This window comes from Eurosta solidaginis, chromosome 1 (genome assembly GCF_040869045.1).
Source record: "Eurosta solidaginis isolate ZX-2024a chromosome 1, ASM4086904v1, whole genome shotgun sequence".
In the NCBI taxonomy this organism is placed as follows: domain Eukaryota; kingdom Metazoa; phylum Arthropoda; class Insecta; order Diptera; family Tephritidae; genus Eurosta; species Eurosta solidaginis.
The window spans coordinates 390,773,616-390,795,093 of NC_090319.1; the positions used below are offsets into that span (position 1 = coordinate 390,773,616).

Sequence of the window (21,478 nt, forward strand, 5' to 3'; positions counted from 1 at the left end):
CAATCAAGCAATTTCGACCATACGTTTATGGCACCCATTTTATTGTAAAGTCAGATCATAGACCTCTAGTATACCTATTCAACATGATGGACCCCTCTTCAAAACTTTCGAGAATGAGGCTAGAACTAGCTGAATACAATTTCACTATTGTATATATTACGGGTAAATCAAACGTTGGTGCTGATGCACTATCGCGTATTACAATCGATGAGATTAAGGAATCGAACAAACAAATTTTAGCAGTACAGACAAGATCAATGACAAAACAGCAAAACGACAATAACCTTCCTAGGAAAACAGACAAAAACGACGAAAAAAAACTTACTTTACATGTGTACGACAAATTTTCATTAATGTTTCAAAAAAGATTCCACGGATAAGATCTGAAATTACGTACGATAAAAATAATAAAACAACAAGTTTAAGAATTTTTGCGCATATTAAACATAAAAAACTCGAGTTATTTAGTTTTGAGCTTGTTAACGAAATAATGACTCTAGAGAAATTACTTTCGAGACTTGAATCAGGAGCCGCAAAACGCAAAATTAAGCAGATTGAATGGCCAAAAAACGATATTTTGTTCGAACATTATACTATTACAAATTTCAAAAATATTGGAAATAAAATTTTAAAAACATTAGAAATTATTTTAACAGATCCAGTGGAGACAGAAACAGATGAAGATACAAAATCAAAGCTAATGAAAATTTACCATAATGATCCCATTTCTGGTGGACATTATGTAATGAAAAGACTTTACGCAAAACTACGAACAAAATTTTATTGGAAAGATATGACTCGTGATATATCGAAATATATCAAAAATTGTAAAGGTTGTCTTTTAAACAAGGTAAAACCTAAAACAAAAGAAAAACTTGCTTTAACACCAACTCCTTGTAAACCATTCGATATACTAGTAATTGACGCAATAGGACCCCTAATTGAGTCTAAATATGGTAACAAGTTCGCACTTACCATGATTTGCGACATGACTAAATACTTGGTAACAGTCGCTGTGCCAGACAAATCAGCAAAAACAATTGCTTCAGCAATTTTTGAAGGCTTTATTTTAACATACGCACAGTGTTTCGTGTACAAGAAGCTAGCTGGACAAAAACAAAGTTCTTATTCCAAGAAAAGTGTAATGAGAAATGAAAGAGAACAAACAAAATAACGGGATTGATATTGAGTAATTGAAGTAAGAAAATAGGAGTGGCCGTAAAACGCATTGATTAATTTGCAAAATTCTTGTTGAATATAAAGCTTCATATTTCTTTTAAGTGAACACTTTTATATATTTTTTTTGATGGATTCTAAGCTCGAAGTTAAGTAAAATTTTTTAATAGTAATTCTTTCGCAATTAGAGTATTTTCAATATATTTAACATTCCGTTATTAAGAAGAAAAGGTATTTTTTCTCTATATTATAGGGACAAAAAAGTTACATACATCCGCCGACATCCGGGCTAAATTTTACTTATGTTATAGTCGCAAGTATTCTCTAATAGCCCAACGAAAAAACCATTGCGAATTCTTTGCACATCTATTTTAAATTTTTTTTGTAGATTTAGTTATCTCTACATATAAAATAGGTTGTATGTACGTACCAGCTCCGACGAGATATTTGAACCTGTAAAGCTGATCTACAAACGGCAAAACCAATCCTCAGGTACAGGGAACAAACACGTAGCCATAAAACACACAAAAATAAACGCGCAAGGTCAACAAGAGCACACCAAAAGCAAAAAGGCGAAGATCACTGACTTCAACCTGCCACAACCTACCGCACCAGTCACCAAGGCATAAAAACAGGTACATACAAAGCAATCCTAATGCAGGTATAACCACACTGGAACGCTACACAAAACAACCCCATTTGGTAGCATCTACGCCAATACCTGAATGTAATATAAATACTGCGCAACTGATAACAAATCAGAACGATCAACGACACTCAAGATGGCAGCACAACAATCATCAACTATTCACCCTGTCGGAAAATGAAAAACACAAAGCAGTTTAGTTATAACCGTACCAAGAACGGAGTTTTTTGACATTTGGGTGCAACATTCGGAGGAAACCAGATATAAAGAATTATTGAGTTTTGTTGTACTTAAGTACGATTTAAGCGAAGCAGCCGAGTATTCGATAAAAAGTTTAAGCTTACAAATATCGGCATATTCGTCGAAGCTGGATCAAAAGTGGAACACTTCTGGAAGACATAAGGAGCGGCTTTCGGGTCCAGACTTCACATTTAAAATAACGGTGGATTCAAAGTTGCCATCAGGCCAACCAACCACTTCTTCAGGTAACCCCGGCCCCGAAAGACGAAGGAAGGACTTTGTTAGCTGCAGTGAAAAAACCAAACGGCGTCGAGTGGATGACCTCTTGCAATCTAGAAGTCCTGGTGAGTTACTTTATACGGCAGAAGTATCAACGCGTATGTCCGGCAACAGAAATGTTGCTAACATTATAAAAAAAATCACAGGAAACTACTCAAATATCCGGCAAAAAGATGACATGTGAGCCAGATGCAAGATGTTTGAGCAATGTAGAAGCTTTAGCATACTACGTAGATAGCAAGTCGACGACTCATGGGTACAAAACGACTCGGAAGTGGAGCATCAAGGCAGGCCATAAGGTTTTTATAAGCTAAGGAAGAATGCTATCCAAATGAAATTGATGTGGGTGAAACACGTGCGGAAATTAAAGTCCAGTCCGTATTAGATAAAACTGTTGAGCGTTTAGTTTTAGCAAATCAAGAAGTTTTTGTTAGTTTATTACCTACAAACTTGACGTATACTTTAATCAGCAAGTGGGGTTGCGATGGAAGCTCTGGCCATAGCACATATAAGCAAAAGTTTACATGCAGTTCTGACACTGATGAATTTTTGTTTATATTTTCCTTCGTTCCTCTTCAATTACAGGATGAAAAATTGTTTGGCAGAATCTTCGACCTTCTTCTACCATGTATTGTCGTCCAATTAAATTTATTTTTTCTAAAGAAACAAAAGATTTTATTGTTTTTGAAACGAACAAAGTTTTAGAGGAGATAAATGCGTTGTTGCCAACAAAGTACATGCTCGAAGAATACGAAGTTTCCATAAATCACAATATGCTTCTAACAATGATTGACGGAAAATTTTGCATTGCTTTGACTGAAACTTCTTCCGCACAAAAGTGTTATATTTGTAGTGCCACTCCAAAAGATATGAATAATGAGTTATGGGACTTTACGCCTAACCGACATAATCTTGATTTTGGTTTGTCTACTCTCCTCATAAAATCTTAGTGCATAGTACTGATATTATAAAATCAGCAATTTTAGCTATTGGTCAACTTTCTGAGGAAGCACAGGAAGCCCGTAACAAAGATTTGAGACGATTCAGGGATGATAACACGCAAAAGCAGTCGCGTGAAGCCACGAATAGAGATCTTATGAATATGTTGCTTATAACATCGGATCCTTTAGTTAACAGTTTTAGGGAGATACCTAAGAAAAAATTTAAAAGTATGACTTCAGAAGTCTTAAATTTACTGTCCCCCGATAATGTTGAGGAGTCAATAAATACCCCAGTTGCTTCAAGCTTTCACAGTAGTGTTGCTGATGCTCATGACTATTCCACAAGTGACTCATCGAATGAAAGTGATGATAGCGAATAATAACATAATTATAAAAGAAAACCTACCCTATAACTTTTTGTTGGATCAGGTTTTATTTAATTTAAATCTATTGTCTTTTCTACTTTGTATTATACTTTACTTTTAAGTTTTTGTAATAAGTTATTTTCACATAATTAATTTAATTATTTACATTGTTGTTATTATTATTGTAATTCACTTTTACATTCCTGCCTGGTACTATAAAATAATTTTGTAAAAATTGTAGTGCCAGGATAAATACTCAAATAAATACAAAATATGTATGTACATATGTACAGTCACTCACATAAATAAGTAGACACCCCTTTTTGGACAATTCTTACAATCTTCGCTTTCGCAAATTTATTTTAACTAATTTCCCAGAAGAAAATTTGTCACGATCTATAACAAAAACTAAATTATATTTAAAAAATGTTTGAAAAATTCGACGAATTTTCATAAAAAATTTTAATTTTTTTTCGGAATTTTTTAGAGTATTGAGATTTGTAGTCCATTCAATTTAAGTACAATAAAGTAATATTCTTAAGTCCTTTAAATTTTTTTTGGATCTATGTCACTTATTCACATTAGCTACTGTATATGAAATAAGCAAATGTATGCATATGAAGTAAAATTTTAGAAAAAAAATTAAAAAAAGAACATATGCCTGAAAAAAATGACGTAGTTGTAATAAATGACTGCATATGAAACGGAAAATCTCATAAAATAATTTGTCCAGCTAGCTTGTTCTACACGAAACACTGTGATACGGCACAATGAATGCCATAAAGTCAGCTTTAGGTACAGAATTTAAAAATGAATTATTTGAAGAATTAACTAAACTTTTAAATATTAAACATAATTTTTCAACTGCATACTAATACATAAAAAATAAATAAAAATAAGTTACAAAGTAAAAATCTTTATGATAAAACGGCTCGTCATTTAATTTTCAAAATCGGAGATAAAGTACTTTTACAGAAAGAACCACATGACAAACATGAAAATATTTATAAAGGTCCGTTTAAATAAATAAATAAATAAATGTAAGGCGCGATAACCTCCGAAGAGATCTAAGGCCGAGCTTCTCTTCCAATTTGCGTCGTGCTCCTCTTGCTTTTCCCTACAAATTGGCCGGACGGGACCTACATGTTTTATGCCGACTCCGAACGGCATCTGCAAGGCAGATGAGTTTTCACTGAGAGCTTTTCATGGCAGAAATAGACCCGGAGCGCTTGCCAAACACTGCCGAGGGGCGACCCCGCTTAGAAAAATTTACTTCTAATTTTTTCTTCTAATAAAGGTCCGTTTACTATAACTAAAATTAACGAACCTAATGTAACTATTTTCGATGAAATCAAAAATAAAAAACACGCTGTACATAAAAATCGCCTAAGTAAAGTAAATTAACATTACTTTAATACTTTAATTAAACTTTAAATTTGATGAAAAAAATCCAAAAATATTTAGTACTAGCATTTAAGCAGCCACGAAAAACTGTTAAAACACAAAAAAAAAAGAAAATAGAACACAATTTTGTATATTCAAAGAGAAAAAAACGTATTTCATAAAAATTGTACATAACTTATAGCTAGGTTGCCAGATTTCTTTTGGGGAAATTCAGTACATTCGCCTATTTCAGCTCTAAAAAATCAGGACAATTCAGTACACTTTTGTTAAAAACAAAATATCTATAATTCACGGCGAGTTTTATTAAGCATACATTAAAAAAGAAAATATACATTAATATTTACATATTTAGGTACATACTATTCATGTACGGCTCCCTTGTACGCTCATACTTATTTAGAGATCAATAAGTTTCATTATATTCACGTATGAATATCCACATACTGATTGATTCATACATTTTAACATTTACAGCATATATTTATGTATAATAAAATTAAATTATTTTCTACATATTCATACGGATATGCTTTTTTCCTAATACTTGTTTGATTTTTGTGCCATTTTGATTAGTTGTTGGCCGTCATTGTTTTTTAAAAATTTAATAAACTCCTCGCAATTCATTTTAAAATTTACTTTTATTTGAAGTTCACTTTCAATTGATTTAACTAAGAGGCGGTTTCTTTCTTTACTCCACGCTGCAAACATTAAACTTAAAATTCGCTCCACAGCTGCGTTGGAATGTGGAATTGAGAAAATAACGTTACAAATTTTTTCAAACTGGGGAAAAGAGCCACTATTGAAAAATGGTATCCATTTATTTTCAAAACTTGAACTATTGGTTTCGCTTGTAAGAAAATTTTTTAAGGCAACAAATTCATGAAACAGCATATTTAAATCGATGTCTCTAATATAAAAATCATTAATTATTTCCGTGAATTGAGAGAAATTTATTTCGTTTCCTAAACGAAATACTTTCAATTTTTCAAATTTATTATCATTGTACTGGAATTTTTTTTCCAGATAACTTTTTTTTTCCAAAGCGTTTGCAACTCTGTTTACTTTATTTAGTATTTATGTGTATGATAACGAAGTGGAATAGAACATTTGTAAAACAGAACAGGGCGACTCTGATCATGAAAATCAATTTTTTTTTAATCATGTGAAATAACTTCAGAAGTTTTGCGATTAAATATGTCGAGATAGAAAAATCAGTACAAATCAGGACAGAATTGTAAAAAATCAGGACATTTGCATACTGAATTGGGAATTGTGAAAATTCAGGACAGCGAGTGAAAATTCAGTACTGTGCTGCCTAAATCAGTACGTCTGGCAACCGTACTTATAGCAAAATTGTATTTCTTAAGTTACAAACACAAGAAAAAAAACAAACAAAAAAAAATTTTTTTCGAAAGCAGCAAAGATTAAAAATGTAAAACTTTAACAAAATTTAAGTTGAATATATATTAAAATGTAAATATTTACAAGATAAAAAAGATCAAACAACATACTTTACTAAATTAAAATCAAATTAATACTGCTAGGTTTCATTTAACTAAAATTTGAATATGCCACGTATAAGTTCTTTTTCAATTAGTAATAAAAATAGTTCCAAACCAACGAATTCAAAAGGGGAGGAACACGCTAATATAAATATATTCGTTTGTTCGCACCAATTTTTATAAGTTTATGGGCAAGAAGAATGTGAAAAAACTTATCACTTTGTCAATTCTTCTTTTCCCTAAAAAGGATGATGTAATGGTAAAATTACCCAAATCATCTTTTATAAGTCATCTGGCAACATCGTTGCTCACAATACACATATGTCTTTGTGAACAGTGCATATTGCTAGAAAGAATAAAAGAATGTACGTTCAAATGTATTCAGCTGCTGTAATGCAGCGTGTAAGAAAGTATAAGATATACATATGTGGGGTGAAATATGATAATGACGATTGGAAATAGTGTCCTCGGCCATTTTCATATTTCACCGCCATTTTTATATTTTCGGCATTCACAGACTTCTGACGTATCTTTTTAAACCCGTTGTGATCACCTAATAATTTATTAAATAAAAATAAAAGTTATATTGTAACAGAAAGTGAGCATTATTTTAATGTGGTATAAAGTGTTGCGTAGGAGACCGCCACGTACAATTAAAAACTAACTCAATGGCGAGTATCTGGAGGCGGCGCCCTCCAAGGCAGTAAACTGTACATTTGGGGTAGCAGCAGAGATGGCGTACCACATCGGGTAAGTCGGAGGCAATAATTGGCTATATTTGAATTTCATACAGTTTCTGATTATAGTGGCTATTGCAATGACTAATAGCCCGACTACGCAAATCATTGCGCATAGCCAAGCATCTGGAATTTTTGGGGTAATTTTTGTGTCTAATTGGTCTGGTGGCTCATATTTAACTATCCTGTTTTCTGTTCCTGAATTTTCTGAATTTTCCTTTTCTAATTCATATCCGACTAATGCTATCATTATGCCTTGTGCTATCTTTGTCCACAAAGACATTTTGAAATATAATTATCTTCCTGCTTCTATGAGTAATGAACTAAATTTTATTTTTAATAAAATATTTCGATTTTATTCTTTTATCCTATGCATTCCATTTTACTCTTGACCTTCATTAATTTTTAATAAATTTACCTTATTTAATTAATAGGTATTTTAACAATTTATTTCTAAAATTGTAATTTTTGTTTTACTTTAGAATTTTTCATTTCTAATTTAGATATTTAAAATTTTTCCTTAAGAAAAAAAAATGTTTATTTTTTCAAATTAATAGTTAAGTACACTTTTATTTTCTTTTGTTCAATTAATTTTGCAAAATAATTAACATTTTTCTATAAATTTTAGAAATGCAGTTTTTTTTTCAATTTACAAAATATTTTAAAATTAATTTTTATGCTATTTTCAGTGATAGCGTTAATATCCTTTTTTCTTTAGATTTTAACATTAAACAATTTTTTCAATAAGGCATTTTAATTTACAAAAAAATTATTTTTAAATTTAATATTTTTCACATTTCTAGTTTTATTAAAATTGAAATTAATTTTTTTTTGAATTTATTTTACAGAGTGTTGTCTAAAATTAGATTTTATGCCTCTTTTTTCTATTTTTCGGTTTAGTTTGTGTCATTTTCAAAGCTGACATCAAACTTTTTGTAAAAAGAAATTTGTTCATTCTACCATATTTATAAAAAAAATCCTAATCAAAAATAGAATTTTGGCAATGGTGAAGCGTCACTAAGGCCGCTCAATTGATTCTAAATTTTTATACTTATTCTTTATTGCTGCCAGTCTTGTTTATTGCTGCCAGTCTTATTTTCAGAGGGTTCTATTTCGCTGCCAGTCAAAATTGTTAATTTCCATGTAATATTTATTCCTTATTATATTCCACCTCTATATATGCTCGCATGCTGACAGTCAAAGTTGTTAAGAATTATTTATTCCTTATAATAATCCACCTCTATATATGCTCGCATGCTGCCAGTCAAAATTGTTAATTTCCATGTAGTATTTATTCCTTATTATATTCCACCTCTATATATGCTCGCATGCTGCCAGTCAAAATTTGTTACCAATGTCCGTATTTTATGCCATGTAAACGCTGCTTAACTTCTTGATTGTACTTCTGCTGCTAACATCGCTCCTTTTTCGTTTTTAACAACACTTTTTTCTTTAACTTTTTAAAAAAAAAACTGGGCAGGATATCTGGCCAGTCAGGTCGTTTTAAGCAGTTGTGCCAATTTGATCTGAACTGGCAGGATCTTCCTCCAGCTAGATTTTTTTAGCAGTTTTGCCAATTTAAATCTAGACTGGCAGGATCGCCATGTAAAGAAAGTTAAAAATTATGATTGGCAGGATCGCCATGTAAAGAAATGTTTAAATAAAAGATGATTTAGCTGATGAACGCTGATGAGTAGCGTTGGATCGCAATTTGTTAATTGTTCTTTATTGGCGAAATTCATTATTATTTATACAAAATTTCTTAATCTATACGTATATACATACTTACATTAATATTTACATACTAAGGGTTCATGACTTAATAGTGAGGAATGGTTTGTCAGCAAATTATTATATTGTAACGAATTTACTTGCAAATCCTCTTATTTGCCCTTCTGCTAGGATCGAATCACTAAACTGTTGAATAAATAACTCCAATATTGAATAATGGAAAAATGGCCTTTATTAAAGTACTTCACAATAACACTTATGCTTTGCTTAACAACCAAACTAATTGATAGCTCAAATGAAACTACTATTCAAAATAATACTGTTATAGCTCGCTAGATAGCGCTTAATCGAAACTGCTTGACAGCTCAAATCAAACTGAATTCCAGCGCCTCTACATTTGTCGCCTTTTATACTCTTTGGTTTTAACATTCGCATCTTCTAGGCGCTTCCAGAATCTAATAGTCCATTAGCTCTCAAACATCTCAGCTGTAACTACAATTGCACAATTTTATAGTTTTTCTCATTGCATACTTATAGGAGTATCTCAAATATATGCATGTGTTTGTGCATTGACTCTCCGCTGCTCGTATACGTACATGGTACATATGTGTAGACGCAATTATTTATTCGTTTATGTAGATACATAATGATCGAATTATTGATGTGAATGTTTGTAGTTTACAGTCTCTCGCGCACACATAGGCGTATAAGTAAATGCATCTGTGTGTGACATCTCTCGGCTGCCTTATATATGTGTATACATGATTTGATTATTGACATAAATATCGCTTAGCATGGCCTTAGTGATGGTATAGCTTAGTGATGCTAATATCCGTGACAATATTGACCTACATATTGTCAATATGATTCCCGCTTGAGCCGTTTGGTATTACGTATCAATATATTGGGCGACTTGGCAAATACGAATGAACTAATGGTAGTTATCTGGGTCAATGAACGTATATTTGTAATGTTAAACGTGTTTGAAGTGAGGTGAATTCCACGCGATACTACACCTCCCCCCTAAAGGGAATATAAGAGATTTTTTTTAAATTTTTATCGGCTCCTAATTTCCAAATTTTGTTAGGGAACGAAAAAATGTCACATGAGCAAGACAAAAAATAAAATATAATTAATATTTTTGCTTTAAAATTGAAGAACTTTATTAATTATTATTACATTCCATTTAAAAGTAAAGAGCAGGCTACATTCAAACATAAGTAAATTTTCGAGGTCTTTTGAAAAATTCTGCTAGAATTTCGTCCTCGGTGAGTTCAATATGGGTATGGATATTTAAAGAAGCAAGACCATTCAGTCGTTCCTGTCCCATCGTATTTCTCAGGTAATTTTTGATCCTCCTTAAAGTCGAAAATGATCGTTCTGGAGTTGCTGTAGTTACAGGTAGTACTGCCAAGATTCGCAAAATTTTATCAACATTCTTGAATGACTTGTTATTGATGACCTGAAAAATATCGTCAGATTGGTGTTTGCACAATTTTGACTCGATCCGAGAAAAGGGACCTACTAGTCATCAAAAACTCGATTGTTGGGCCATGATTGATTACGCAAGTTCTTTTACTGAATAATCATGAGGTGCAAACAGAAATTACAACATCGCTATTATTTAACAAAATATAAATACATAGAAAATATTCTTTACATGGTTTTGAATGGTACATCAGCACCTTCCAGAGCGAGCCGTGTAAGATTTCACTTTTGTCTAGTAGGTGCCTTTCTCGGATCGCGTCATATATAAACTTTACATGTAGATTTTTGATCGGGAAACACTCACCAGTAAAGCATCAAGAGCATTTTGGATGTTTTGGCCATAGATTCGGTGTCTCCACATCTTGACTTCAGATAGAAAATTTTCTTTTGAACAATCCAAGACATCTTCATAAAATGTGTAGAGGTCAGCGCATTTCTTTTCGTTGAATTCTTGTTTGAGAAACAGTTGCCCGAAACTTTGGAAAATGGATTTGTGATCCGAGAACCGACTTTTGAGCTGGGAAATGAACGTATCAAGAAACGGAATGAAAAAACAAATTCTGTAGTAGTCTTCAATACTTTGTGCTTGAACGTTGCAGCGATTTTTTTGTTGATTGCAACGGCGTGGCAATTTCATTGTGATTTCGTGTTTTTTTTTTTTTTTTTGAGTTATAGGTTTTATGATGACTGAGTAAAGCAGGACTTTGTTATCACCTGATAATTGTGAATTTCGGTTCATAAGCCAATACAGATTTCTTAGTTTGATATCAAGGGCTTTTCTTTTGTTGAATACGTGGGTCCTCCAGGTTAATTTTCTGTAGAGGTGCATACCAACGTACCTACTTTGTTTCGTCGATTTGTGGTATATTAATATCGTTGAGTTTAACGGGCAAGTGTTACGTCTGGTAGTAAACGTCACTTGAACGGATTTTGATTCATTGGGTTTGATCCTCCATTCTTTCAGCCAACGGGTAATTTTATATAAACTTCCTTGGAGCTTGAATGAAGACACGCTAGGGTTAGGGTCAACGGCCAGCACCGCAAGAGACATGTCGATTTATATATAGGAAGTACTTTAAAATTTCGTATCTCTTTATTTGTCAATGTGACCTTCAAAATCGATCGCAAGATTCCAGAATTCTAAATGGACCTTTTAATCCTCTAAATATCTCGATCCATGTCCCATCTAGAAAACTCTTGTGTCCCAAATATTACAACCTTATAGAGCCCAAAGTTCAGTTAAAAATTTCAGGTCTCAGGGTTATCGGGAAGTTCCTTAATATTTGAAAGAAAGATTTCCAAGTTCGGCCGAATTTTTGAATTTTCACGATCCCTTGACCTAATAGCGAACATTCTTTTCCCTCATGTTGCACTGTCATGGGGTTCTGATACATTTTCATAGTTTCAAGAATCATGCTCTACGGGAAGTTATTCAAACTTACTTCCTAATTATTTTACAAAAGTATTTGTTATTGCTTATCTCTTTCTGGTCGCGTTTGAGGCTGCCGCAGCAAACGTGGTCGGCTCTTGTAAACTTGGTGTCGGTATTCAAATAATTTCCTCCAGTATTTTTAACTCATTTTCTCTTTCATTGCAGAATTTTTGCTGGAGCTGTAGCTATTACAAATTATTTGCTCATGATGACTTGGCTACCTGCCGTTGTGTGTATAATGGAACGGTTGTCGGCATGTGGGATCTGCAATAACAAACTTCCCATACAAAAGCTGTTGCTCATTTTTAATAAGTCAATTACAAAGTTTTGTCATCTATTTGAGACCGTTATTACGAAAGCTGTGGTGAATTATTCGACGTTATGGATTTGTTTATTGGGTAAAAAATGATTTGTTGTGAAATAAACGTATAATATTTATAACGTCCTGTCAACATTATTGTAGGCGCCATTGGTTTGTTAAGTGCTGTTATTGTGTTGTATTATCCAGGACTACAGTTACCAGATAGTTCACATTTTCAATTATTTTCAAGCAATCACCCGTTTGAAATTTATAACAGCAAAATGAAAAATCAGTTTTGGTTTGAAAAGTCGATAATGGTGAGTATGTACGTATATATGTATGTAGGAAAAGTGAAATTCTTAAGTATTGTGACGTCCACATTTACCCTGACGATGTTAAATTGTATACGTGCTCAGTGGCGTAACCATATCATCATAACGTTGTACTCAGTTTAATTTTAATAAACTTCGAGATTTTCAGCGTACTCAATTATACATTGTATATCAGAGTTCTGAATGCATTTACAATGAAAAAAAAAAACAACTATTTTATTTCAATAAGATATTTATTAAGAAAAATGTTTTGTTTTTCGAGATTTCTGTTCCGCAAAAGTGTCTACAAGATCACCAAAGATCGGGCTATAAAATTTACAATAGACAGAATAGCCAAGTGTCATAACCTGTCTTGTCTCAAAGAGTTTCTTAAGTGGGTTTTTATCAATTTTAGTTTTGAAAATGATCGTTCAGGACTAGCTGTAGACAGGAATTGTAAGAAATAACAGTAATGCAGTGCATACTTCAGGAAAGCTGCAAGACATAAAATGATTTTTATTTTTAATAAATCGGCAAAATACACGACGATTTTTCTATTTCTTTGTCTTTCCCTGCCTCTTTTATATATCTCAACAAACTCTCTTTTTTAATAGATCAGTGTCAGTCATTTAAAACTTTTATAGTGGAAGGCTGCAAAACACTCGAATTTGAAACAGTTTCATTCATTGGAATGAAACGCTGAAAGTTGAACTCATTTTCTTTATTACATATTAAACTTGATAAAGTATTCCATCTTTTGATACTAATATAAATTTGTTGAATTGTTTAAAAAAAATTGCATATCTATAACCTCTCTCACATGTATCGCGTATGACGTAGCGCTTTGAAGTTTTTATATTTATTACATTTCTCTCATATTTCGCTGCCAGTGTTCGGAGTATTTAAAACTATTACCGGAGTAAACGACTACGCGGAGAAAAAATAAAATTTTCGGAGTATATTTTTACTTCCTCTTTGAAAGCGTCACGGCGAACAACTAACATCAAATTGATTTGGTGGCTTGACAATCCCTTCGATTGTGTTTTTGCCATGAAATGTTTCTCACCAAAAAAGGTATCTGCCTTATGAGATGCACATGGAGTCGGCCTGAAACGTGTAGGAGGACTAATTAATGCTCCCATAAGCACACCACATTCTGGAAGAAAAATGGGCTCTACCTCCCCGAATATTTATCGCGAAAAAATATTATTTTATTATTATTTTCGGTTTAAATAAATAAATGTAAGGCGCGATATCCTCCGAAGAGCTCTAAGGACGAGCTTCTCTTCCAATTTGCGTCGTGATCCTATTTTTTCCTACAAATTGGCGGGATGGGACCTACTTGTTTAATGCCGACTCCGAACGCCATCTGCAAGGCAGATGATTTTTCACTGAGGGCTTTTCATGGCAGAAATACACTCGGAGTGCTTGCCAAACACTGCCGAGGGGCGATCCCGCTTAGAAATAGATTCTTCTAATTGAAAAAACTTGTTTCTAAAGTTTTTTATGTTGCTTTTTCCGGGGCGTGAACCCAGGATCATCGGTGTGGTAGGCGGAGCACGCTACCATCACACCACGGCGGCCGGTTTCGGTTTACCATACATATTTCATGCTATTTTAATGACAGAGGGTTTCAAAACCGGGGCAGATTCCTGTAGGAACGATGATGGCGACCTGGTAGCTGACGTACAGAGTGTGGTGGAAGACGAAACCGATACCCCGATTGCCGATGATCAAAAACACCTCCGACATCCAACTATGGCGAAGTGAGAATGGTAATATCATTGCTAAAAATCACAAGGTGCCAAGTAATGACGGGATATCCACCGGGCTGTTCAAACATGGATATTGAAGTCGACGGCCCAGTCGGATAAGTCTTGTCTCAAGTCTGTATCTTCCTCCTCTGATTCATTGTCATCTGTATCACTATCGTATGTTTCGCAGTTTTCACTACTATGTATTGTGTCGAAGTTTTCACTTCCAGTTATTCCATCAGGATTGGGCTCAGCGTTGGTTTGAGGTGCCGATGAGGAAGCGTTTTCTTCATGCCATAGCACTTCAATAATTTGCTCGCTTTCCCTTTTTAACTTTTTTTTATTCATTATACTCAGCTGAGCAGAGTTCACAGTGTTTATTAACTTTGTTCGCATAACGGTAATCCGTAACGGCATAAACTAATCGAGATAGATATAGACTTCTATATATCAAAATGATCTGGGTGAAAAAAGAAATTCATTTAGCCATGTCCGTCCGTCCGTCTGTCCGTCTGTAAACAAGATAACTTGAGTAAATTTTGAGGTATCTTGATGAAATTTGGTATGTAGGTTCCTGGGCGCTCATCTCAGATCGCTATATGAAATGAACGAAATTGGACTACAACCACGCCCACTTTTTCGATATCGAAAATTTCGAAAAACCGAAAAGTGCGATAATTCATTACCAAAGACGGATAAAGCGATGAAACTTGGTAGATGCGTTGATCTTATGACGCAAAATAGAAAATTAGAAAAATTTTGGACAATGGGTGTGGCACCGCCCACTTTTAAAAGAAGGTAATTTAAAAGTTTTGCAAGCTGTAATTTGGCAGTCGTGGAAGATATCATGATGAAATTTGGTAGGCACGTTACTCCTATTACTATAGGTGTGCTAAATAAAAATTAGCGAAATCGGATGACGCCCACTTTTAAAAAAATTTTTTTTAAGTCAAATTTTAACAAAAAATTTAATATCTTTACAGTATAAAAGTAAATTATGTCAACATTCGGCTCCAGTAATGATATGGTGCAACAAAATACAAAGATACATTTAATTCGTCTAGAATACTTTTAATGCCATATGTCGAACAAAAATTTACCAATCCTTGTGAAATTTGGTAGGGACATAGATTCTATGACGATAACTGTTTTCTGTGAAAATGGGAAGTCGGTTGAAGCCCCGCCCAGTTTAAAGCCCCGCCCAATTAAAAACGATATATCTTAACTAAACTTAGTTCACGTACTTATCTGAAGTCACTTTATCTTGGTATAAAATATGGCCAAAATCCGACTATGACCATGCCCACTTTTCCGATATCGAAAATTACGAAGAAATGAAAAAAATGCCATAATTCTGTACCAAATATGAAAAAAGAGATGAAACATGGTAATTGGATTGGTTTATTGACGCAAAATAAACCTTTAGAAAAAACTTGGTAAAATGGGTGTGACACCTACCATATTAAGTAGAAGAAAATGAAAAAGTTCTGCATGGCGAAATCAAAAGCCCTTGGAATCTTGGCAGGAACACTGTTCGTGGTATGACATATATAAATAAATTAGCGGTACCCGACAGAAGATGTTCTGGGTCACCCTGGTCTACATTTTGGTCGATATCTCGAAAACGCCTTCACATATACAACTAAGGGCTACTCCCTTTTAAAACCGTCATTAATACTTTTAATTTAATACCCATATCGTACAAACACATTCTAGAGTCACCCCTGGTCCACCCTTATTGTGATATCTCGAAAAGGCGTCCACCTATAGAACTAAGGTCCACTACGTTTTAAATAATCATTAACACCTTTCATTTGATACACATGTCATACAAACACATTCCAGGGTTACCCTAGGTTCATTTTGTTAAATGGTGATTTTCCCTTATTTTGCCTCCAAAGCTCTCAGCTGAGTATTTAATTATATTTATTGACTTTTGGCTGGCTCTAGGTCATTAGGAATAAAAACACACGTTTGTTAAGTTTTTCCCCAATATATTTCGGTTGCACATCGGTAACCGTTCTCAAAGGTAACTGCAATAATATTGTAACGAATTTGCTGCAAATCCTCTTATTTGCCCTTTTGCTAGGTTCGTATCGCTAAACTGTTGTATAAATAACTCCAATATTGAATAATGGAAAATGGCCTTTATTAAAATACTTCACAATAACACTCAAACTGTGCAACGAATAGCTTAATAACCAAACTGATAGCGTAAATGAAACTCACTTTCAAAATAATACTGCTATTGCTCGCTAGATATCGTCTTAGTCGTAACTGCTTGACAACTCAAATCAAACTGAATTCCAGCGCTTCTACAATTGTCGCCTTTTATACTCTTTGATCTCAACCTTCGAATCTTCTAGGCGCTTCCAGAATCTACTAGTCCAGCAGCTCTCAAACTTCTCAGCTGTAACTACAATTGCACAATTTTATACATCTTCTAGGCGCTTCCAGAATCAACTAGTCCAGCAGCTCTCAAACTTCTCAGCTGTAACTACAATTGCACAATTTTATAGGTTTTCTCTTTGCATACTTATAGGAGTATCTCAGATATATGCATGTGTTTGTGCATTGACTCTCCGCTGTTCGTATACGTACATGGTACATATGTGTAGACGCAATTATTGTTTCGTTTATGTAGATACATAATGATTGATCTATGGATGTGAATTCACGTCACTGCTTAGCATCGGCTTAGAGATGGCAGCACTCCTTAGTTTTGCTAATATTCGTAACACTGCCCTCCACCTAAGTCTGATCGTCCCGATTAGACAAATCTCCCGATCTAAACGTTGCCAGCCTTTCCAAATGGACCACTTTCATTTTGGTTCGTGGTTTACCGATGGTTTGTATGCGGTACACTACATCGTTGATCCGTACAACTTTGTATGGGCCTTCACAATTACACTGCAATTTCGGGGACAAACCTTTTTTACGTTTCGGGTTGTATAACAGCACCAAATCTCCTTCCTGAAAACCTTCTGAATTAATTGCTTTATCGTATCTGGCTTTCATCTTGTCACTCATAATCTTTGTTCGTTGCCTTATCAGATCATTTATTTCTCTTAGCTCTTCTTCCAAATCACTAGTGGATTTCTTGACATTTCTCTCCGCATTGGCATCTATCCCAAACTTCAAATCAGCTGGCAGTCTAAGGTCATTGCCAAAAATTACTTTTGCAGGGGTATGGCCCGTTGTCTCATGCACTGCTGATCGGTAAGCCATCAAGAATAATGGTAGCGGGTATCCCACTCTTTATGGTGTTTTTCTACTACTTTCCTTAAGTGCTCCTCCAATGTTCTATTGAATCGTTCTACCATACCATCGGATTGAGGATGCAATGCAGTTGTTCGTGTTTTTCGAATGCCCAATGATTTACACATTTCCTGGAACACAGCTGATTCGAAAATCCTGCCTTGGTAAGAATGTAACTCCATTGGTACACCATGCCTTGCAACCCATTCGTTTTTAACCACTTCTGCTACTGTTTCTGCTTCTTGGTTTGGGATTGGGTATACCTCTGGCCATTTACTGAAATAATCCATAACCACCAGTACGTATTTGTTTCCGCGGTTGCTAGTAGGAAATGGACCTGCGACATCCATGGCGATCCTTTCAAATGGTGCACCTGAAATATACTGCTTCATCCGGCCATGACTTCGGGTTTTGGGCCCTTTCGCTCTGTTGCATACCTCGCAGTTGGCAATCCACTCGGTGACCGACTGACGGCAACCAACCCAATAGAATCTCTGCTTAATTTTCTCGAGTGTCTTCGTGATTCCAAGATGACCTCCACTTGGACCATTGTACAGCTCGCTGAGCACGTCAGGAATCCTCTTCCTGGGAACAACTATCAGTTTCTTCTTGCATTGACCATCCTCACTCTCCCATACTCGATGCAAGCAACCGGATATCAATTCTAAACTGTTCCACTGTGCCCAATATGACTTCGCAATGGGACTCTCTGCTGACATTTCTTCTCTGCTTCGTCTTTCGTTTCGTTCGAGCCCTTGCATAACATGTGACAGATCTGTATCTTCTAGCTGTCACTTTCTTAGTTGTTCCTTGTCCCATTCATCCGTACACGTTATAGTCATTAGCCGGACATCTATAATGTCTTCTTTAGCCTCGGCCTTTGAACAGTGCTTGCATTCCAGACTACATGGTCTTCGTGACATTGCATCAGCATTTCCATGGGTACTACCTTTTCGATGCTCAATGGAAAAGTCATAGCTTTGTAGCCGCTCGATCCACCGTGCCAATTGTCCTTCCGGATTACGGAACTGCAGAAGCCATTTCAACGCTGCGTGATCTGTCCTGACACGGAATCGCTGGCCGTAGAGGTATTTGTGAAAATGTTTAATGCACTCTACGCCAACAGCTCTCTCCGCGTAACACAGTAGTTCCTCTCTGGTTTTCCAATCGAACGGCTGTAATATGCAACTACCTTCTCCTGTCCATCGACCAGTTGTGATAAAACGCCTCCTATAGCATATCCACTCGCATCTGTATCTAGAATAAATGTTGCTCCTGGAATCGGATATGCTAACATTGGGGCAGTGCACAAACGCTCCTCCAAGGTTGGGAAAGCCACTTCTTGCTCCTTCTTCCATTCAAAAGCTTTGTTTTTTCTTGTAAGCTCATGGAGGCTATGGGCTAGGCTGGAAAAATTTGGTACAAATCGGCGGTAATATGTGCACAGCCCAAGGAAACTTCTCAATTCATGTAGGTTCTGTGGTCTTGGCCAATCCTTTACAGCCTCTATTTTTTCGTTCGCAGTGCAGATGCCCTCTGTCGTTACCTTGTGACACAAATAACTGACTTCTAAGAGAGTTCTTAAGATGTTCATCAAAGTTCTTGCCCAATACGATGATGTCGTCCAGGTACACCAAGCATGTTTTCCAATGTAGTCCTTTCTGTACCTGGTCCATGAGTCTCTCAAAAGTAGCTGGTGCATTACAACGTCCAAAAGGCATCACTGTAAATTGCCACAGACCATCACCGACACTGAAGGCTGTTTTCTCTTTATCTTCCTCCTTCACCTCAACTTGCCAATAGCCGCTTTTCAAGTCCAGTGTGGAAAACCATCTCGTACCATATAACGAGTCTAGAGTGTCGTCAATTCTTGGCAATGGGTAGCTATCCTTTTTCGTAACGTCATTCAACTTCCGATAGTCCACGCAAAACCTCATTTTTCCATCCTTCTTCTTTACAAGTACTACCGGTGAGCTCCATGGACTAGCTGATGGTTCGATGACGCCGCTGTCGCTCATTTCTTGTATGATTTGACTCACAACTTCCCGCTTCGCCAGTGGAACACTACGTGGAGCTTGACGGATCGGCCTCGCATCTCCCGTGTCAATTTGATGTTTCACAACATCAAACAAATATGTTCGCGTACTTTAGGAGCAGTTGTTTTCCCTTACTCTGATAGGCTTCCTCTAGCACCTGCGTCCATGCCGTGATGTCATTTGAAAGATCAGTATTACTAGATGAAACGTGTTCCTGGAGCTGTTCACAGTTAATAACTACTTCGGCCTCTTGGCATCTTCCCAAAATAGCTCCTTTGGTCAAATTGAATGGTGACTTGAACTCATTGAGTACTCTTACCGGAATACGTCCATCTTGTTTTGTCATACCAGGGTTTTTCCTACAAGTATGTTCAGTGCTGATTTATTTGCTGCTTCGACAACCCACAATTTGTTTGTCCCACAATCTCCATCAACCTTTGCCCAGATGACTGCTTCTGATTTTGGTGGTATTTGCTGACTCTCTTCCACCAGCACTCGTTTACTGCTGTAGCCTCTCTCGTAGCCGAAATTAAGTGGCACATCCATGTTCTTATATCGCATCGTCTTGCTTTGCATATCGATCTTGATGCCTTGGTTGATTAAGAAGTCCACTCCAATTATGATTTCATCAACAATACCTGCCACTATAAAATTGTGTAGTACCGTGACGTTCCCAATTGCTACTTCACATTCTACTTCTCCAATTACCTGGGTGTCCTCTCCCGTGGCTGTACGTAATCTTGCTCCAAGCAATGGTCTTATCTTCTTGTTGACTAAATCTGATCGAATGATGGAATGGGATGCACCCGTATCTACAGTCAGTAAACGATCCTTTCCATCCACATGTCCTCCGACAGTAAGATTGCTTGACCTTCTTCCAATTTGCGAGATAGGGGCATTCAATTGAGGGAGCCAGCTGTCGCCCCTTGCGGCTGACTCTCTTTAGTTTAACGATTGAGTGGACTTGGAGATTTGCTAATCTCCTTCAGCTCTGCGTTTACGACCACCCACATTGTTGGAACTGTTAGGGTTGGTGTTGCAATGGCATGCAATATGACCTGGGTTGCCGCACTTGAAACATTTAATAACTCCGGCATTTTTCTGTTGTGATCCCTTCAGTGCTTCCAAAATTGTGTCTACCCAATCTGGTCTTTCCACTTCCACACGATGAGCTTTGTATGCTGGTTTACTCAATAGTGAGGCAGTTTCCTGAGTCAGTGCATGTGATAACGTCTCTGCAAATGTTTGCTTTGGGTTTGCGTATGTGGCGCGCTTCGTTTCGACGTCCCGTATGCCATTTATAAAGCTCTGAATTTTTACTCTTTCGGTGTATTCCACGAGTGCGTCGGCATTCGCCAAATGTGCAAGCCTTTCGACATCTGACGCAAACTCCTGCAAAGTCTCATTTGAGAGCATGCGCGTTTCAGAGACGGTCCTAAATTAATGTTATTAGGGTAATCCTGCCTGAATGGTAGTGATACGGTGTATCTTCCATCATCATCACGTTTCGTTGTTTCTTTAAATAATTTTTCGCAGTACCTCTCCTCTTCATTTAATATTTTATTTTTGGGTACATTTTCTACCTCCCAGAAAGCTTTGAGTTGGTTGTCTAACGCAACCTCGTTGTAGAAAGACATAATGCTCTTCGTTGGATTCGGTGCTTCTGTTCGACCGGTTAGTATCCAACCGAACACTGTCTCTTGTGCCAAGAGTGTGTTTAGTACATTCTTTTTTATACCGTTCATTATAATTTGGGGATATATGTCTCCGCCAAGTATGAGGTCTACGTCTTCGTTGACGTAGAACCTCTTGTCTGCCAAAACCAAGTCTGGGAATGCCTGCATAGTCATTGCGTTGATATGGCAGGATGGAAGATT

General features: G+C 35.8%; 1 protein-coding gene across 3 annotated transcripts in view; it reads left to right on the plus strand.

Moving 5' to 3' along the window:
• disp (dispatched) overlaps positions 1–21,478 on the plus strand; it is a 136,065-nt gene that overhangs the window by 77,213 nt on the left and 37,374 nt on the right. For all 3 annotated transcript variants that reach the window (XM_067763527.1, XM_067763529.1, XM_067763528.1), the window contains 2 exons: positions 12,107–12,339; positions 12,405–12,559. In XM_067763527.1, the coding sequence (XP_067619628.1) occupies positions 12,107–12,339; positions 12,405–12,559 (388 nt within the window). The remainder of the gene's footprint in view (positions 1–12,106; positions 12,340–12,404; positions 12,560–21,478) is intronic.